At 60.7% G+C, this 4675-nt stretch overlaps 1 protein-coding gene across 1 annotated transcript; it reads left to right on the top strand.

Moving 5' to 3' along the window:
* The first annotated feature begins 529 nt into the window (after nt 1-529).
* On the top strand, nt 530-4192 carry CEBPA (CCAAT enhancer binding protein alpha). Its single transcript, XM_079118541.1, has one exon. It carries the CDS (start codon nt 670-672, stop codon nt 1732-1734), a length of 1065 nt encoding a protein of 354 aa, XP_078974667.1. The 5' UTR covers nt 530-669; the 3' UTR covers nt 1735-4192.
* Nucleotides 4193-4675: the final 483 nt, after the last annotated feature.

Raw genomic sequence — 4675 nt, 5'->3', positions numbered from 1 at the left:
ACACTCCAGGCCTCTTCACTCGGCAGTGCGCGCTGAATTTCGCGAAGCAGTCCCCATCCGCCCCCCGCGCCGCCGCTCTGGGTCACAGTCTTCCAGAAACGCTGGTACCGACAGGCCTGGTTCTAAGGTTTAAGGCGTGTCCGAGTCCTGGTAGCTCAAAACTAAGGTTCGCCTCCACCAACCCCCTGCGCGGCCTCTGGATGCTCCCGGGCTCCCCGGCCATGGACTGGAAGTGGGTACTTTAGAGGGGCTAAAGGAAGGGGCCCAGCCGCCGACCACGTGTGTGTGGGGGCGACTGCCCCGCCAGGGGTGGGACACTAAGCGGCTGCCGGGGTTCGACTAGCAGCGCAGGAGGCAGTGGGCGTTGCGCTACAGCTCCTTTCTGCGAGCGCCGCGCTGCGGCCCCACTTACCACCCCCCGCAATAGGCGGGCGCTAAGACCCAGCAGGCGCCACTTTGCCTTCGCCGGTGGCCAGAGACCAACTTGGACACCAGGGGGCGACGGCTGACCCCGTATAAAAGCTGGGCCCGCGCGGGCCTGGTCATTCGCGACCCGGAGCTGCGCGGGCGCGAGCCAGTAGGGGCTCCGGTGGGCGGTGGCAGCAGCGGCGCTCGGCGCAGGCTGGAAGCCACCGAGGCTCGCCATGCCGGGAGACCTCTAGCTCCCCCATGGAGTCGGCCGACTTCTACGAGGCGGAGCCGCGGCCCCCGATGAGCAGCCACCTCCAGAGCCCCCCGCACGCGCCTAGCAGCGCCGCCTTCGGCTTCCCCCGGAGCGCTGGCCCTGCGCAGCCCCCCGCCCCACCTGCCGCCCCGGAGCCGCTGGGCGGCATCTGCGAACACGAGACGTCCATCGACATCAGCGCCTACATCGACCCGGCCGCCTTCAACGACGAGTTTCTGGCAGACCTGTTCCAGCACAGCCGGCAGCAGGAGAAGGCCAAGGCGGCCGCGGCCCCCGCGGGCGGCAGCGGCGAATTTGACTACCCGGGGGCCCCAGTGGGTCCCGGAGGCGCAGTCATGTCGGGGGGTGCGCACGGCCCCCCTCCCGGCTACGGCTGCGCGGCGGCCAGCTACCTGGACGGCAGGTTGGAGCCCCTGTACGAGCGCGTCGGGGCGCCGGCGCTGCGGCCGCTGGTGATCAAGCAGGAGCCCCGCGAGGAGGACGAGGCGAAGCAGCTGGCGCTGGCCGGCCTCTTCCCCTACCAGCCACCACCTCCACCGCCGCCGCCACACCCGCACCCGCCGCCTGCGCACCTGGCCGCCCCGCACCTGCAGTTCCAGATCGCGCACTGCGGCCAGACCACCATGCACCTGCAGCCTGGCCACCCCACGCCGCCGCCCACGCCTGTGCCCAGCCCGCACCCAGCGCCAGCGCTCAGCGCCGCAGGCCTCCCGGGCCCCGGCAGCGCGCTCAAGGGGCTGCCGGCCACGCACCCTGACCTCCGCGCGGGCGGCGGCGGCGGCGCGGGCAAGGCCAAGAAGTCGGTGGACAAGAACAGCAACGAGTACCGGGTGCGGCGGGAGCGCAACAACATCGCGGTGCGCAAGAGCCGCGACAAGGCTAAGCAGCGCAACGTGGAGACGCAGCAGAAAGTACTGGAGCTGACCAGTGACAATGACCGCCTGCGCAAGCGGGTGGAACAGCTGAGCCGTGAACTGGACACGCTGCGGGGCATCTTCCGCCAGCTGCCAGAGAGCTCTTTGGTCAAGGCCATGGGCAACTGCGCGTGAGGCGCGCGGCTGCGGGACCGCCCTGGGCCGGCCCCTGGCGGGGACCTGAGGAGTGGTTTCGGATCGCCGGATCTCAAGGCTTCCCGGGCCATGCAAGCCAGGACTAGGAGATTCCGGTGCCGACTGAAAGCCTGGCCTGCTCCGCGTGTCCCCTTCCTTCCTCTGAGCCGGACTCGGTGCGTCTAAGATGAGGGAGTCAGGCAGTGGCTTCTTTCTCCCCGAGACTGGGGAGAATTCTCCGTGGGACTGAGCTGGGAGCCCGGCAACTCTAGTATTAAGGAATAACATTGTGCCTTGGAAATGCAAGCTAGCTCCGATTCCTACCGAGTAGGGGGAGCGAATATGTGCCTTGACATTTTATTTGAAGGGTTCCTGCCTCTTCCGAGGCTGCAGCAGGCCCCCACGAGAGAATGAAGGGTGCAGGCCATGGCAGGAGGAAAGTTCAGGAAGCTGAGATGCAGACAAGCCAGCCCCAACCACTCCTCTGTGCCTGTCCTTAGAGGGGAGGAACTTAGGGAGTTGGAGCTTTGAATCCAAGGTTGTTCCTTTCGTTCTCCAAGGAGGTAGAGGGTCCCTAGTTCCTTCCTTCTCCCACCTCGACCACCACCGTCCCAACAGGCCTATGACAGACTTGGCTTCCTGGGTAAGCACTCACTGAGATGGGCTTCACCAGGTGACTAGTGGGAGTCCCCTACCCCTATTCAGACCAGAAAGCTAAGTAGTGAGTTAGCTATAAAGGACATGTGTTCAAGGGAGCGGTGGTCTGGTGGAAGAGGGGAACCCGGAGATTTGGTCTTGGGGTGGGGGGTGAAGGGACACTGGGACCATCAGCCTTGTCTGTACTGTATGTCGCCAGCATTGCCATAAGAACATGAAGCACAATCAGTCCATCCCAGGGGGACCAGAGTTATGACAAGCTTTCCAAATATTTTGCTTTATCAGCCGATATCAACTCTTGTATCTGGCCTCTGTGTCCCAGCGGTGCCTTGTGCAATGTGAATGTGCACGTCTATGTTAAACCACCATTTTATTTGGTTTTTGTTTTGTTTTGGTTTTGCTCAGATACTTGCCAAAATGAGACTCTTTGTCAGCAGCTGGGGAAAGGGTCTGAGGCTCTCTTTCCTTTTGGTTTTGGGGTTGCTTTTGCTCCCAGGGGACCATTGAGGTGAGGTGGGCCTCCCTTTTCCCCTCAGCTTGTGGGCCTCAGCTCCCTGTGGCTGGGGCTGCTGGCGGGCTTGTCCCCCTGGAGGCCCTGGCTTGTGGTCTGGAGGGAAGGCGACCTCCAACCAACACGTACATATCGCTGGGGTTGGGAGCAGGGAAGGACCGCTTGGTTCTCTTCTTTTGGGGAGAACATAAGAGTTTCATGCTAGATGTTTTATGTATTATATCTATAATATAAACATATCAAAGTAAATTTTGGTGTCTTTTTAAAACCAGAAAGAAGCTACTTCTGAGGTTTTCTGTGGGCAGGTTACATTTGCAAATCATCATACCATTTGCTGTGACTGAGATCCTGATGAATTAGTATCTTCTGAGTCCCTCTTTACTTTAAAGGGTGACTTGCTTCCCCCATGCAAACAGATAACGGGAGGAGGACAAGCCTCCAAGCTGAAAATGCCCAGAATCCGAAGAGAAAGTGGGAAGGTCACTGGGCTGAGGTTTTGGTGTGGCCTCTCATTTGCCTGAGAAGAAGAGGGACCCCAGAGAAGGAGCCCTCTGCCTAAAGTGTGGGCCCACCCAGCTCTAGGCTCAAGGGACCCTTTGGCCGTAACTCACTTCCAATTGCTCAGCTCCAACTCTGGAGCACCTTGGCTCATACTTGCCTTCACCCCAGCATTCCGGTGAGACCCTGGGTGGGCAGGAAGAGGCCTAGAGTGGTAGGACCCTCTACCCATGCCCACTTTCCCTGGGCCACATGACTGTGACCTACCCCAGTCATGCCCAGAAGGACTGCCTAAAGGCTCAGCCCGCCTCCACCAGTCCTGCCCCTTTACCCTAACCCTAACCCCCCCAGGAAGGGGCCCCAGCAAGCCTATGGTGGGTGTATGGCCCTGCCCCACATTACACCTGTCCAGGAACTGACCCCAGCATCCATCTGCTCTGCTATTCCCAACCTATACCAAGCAGGAGACTGAGACCTGACGTGCCCCCCCGCCACTGTGACGACTGTCCCATGAGCACAGGTGCCGCAGCATCCCCTTAGCAGCAGTGATAACCAACCAAGGGAGGACAGACCTCACCCCCACCTTCGTCCAGGAGGCCTGGGAGGCAGCAGCCCAGGAGGCAGCTCACCACCACCTGAGATTCCATTCTCTCAGAGGGTAAAAGATAGAACACTTTTTATCTCTTTTCACCAGGAGAGAGCTCACTGAGCAGCTTACAGGATATGCCAATGTGGTCCGGGGCATTTTTGAGAAATTATAAATTCTTATAAATTCTGAAATCTTCAGCTTTACCTGCCTATGTGGTTAATTTGCCCGCTTCCCCTCTGCCCCGTCCTGTGCCTTGCTGCCTTCTCACCCATGGCCACCCTTGGCAGAGGAAAGGCCATGAGCCCAGTGAGGAGGCGGCATCCTGCCCCGCCACCCTGGGAACCGAGGAGGCAGAGCCCCACCGCCTGCCTAGAGGCTGGGGCAGGCCACAGCTTGCTAGGCCCAGCAAACCCTCTCTGAGTTCAGCGCTAATTCCAGTTTTTCTTGTTTGGAGGGGCTGATCCTTAGCTTCCCTCTTTGCCCCCCAGAATAGGTCCCAGGATGAGCAGGGGAGGGGCGACCCTCCTGCCCTGCCTTTTCCCTCTCCCTCCTGCTGGGCCATCCCTACAGGGGCTTCCAAAGCTGTCCTTGTGGAAGGGTGCCCCTCCTGCAGCACACCCTGAGGTCCAGGGTGGGCTGTGTTGTGGGCAATGTGAATTCAATCACACCTGGCCCCAGGAAAAGAA

This window comes from Sciurus vulgaris, assembly GCF_902686455.1.
Source record: "Sciurus vulgaris genome assembly, chromosome: 17".
Lineage (NCBI taxonomy): Eukaryota > Metazoa > Chordata > Mammalia > Rodentia > Sciuridae > Sciurus > Sciurus vulgaris.
The sequence above is the reverse complement of the archived record's forward strand: the minus strand, read 5'-3'. Positions and strand labels throughout refer to the sequence as shown.

Bases quoted from the DNA above. Each gene is read 5' to 3' on its own strand.
- CEBPA (XM_079118541.1), top strand. From the start codon at position 670: ATGGAGTCGGCCGACTTCTACGAGGCGGAGCCGCGGCCCCCGATGAGC.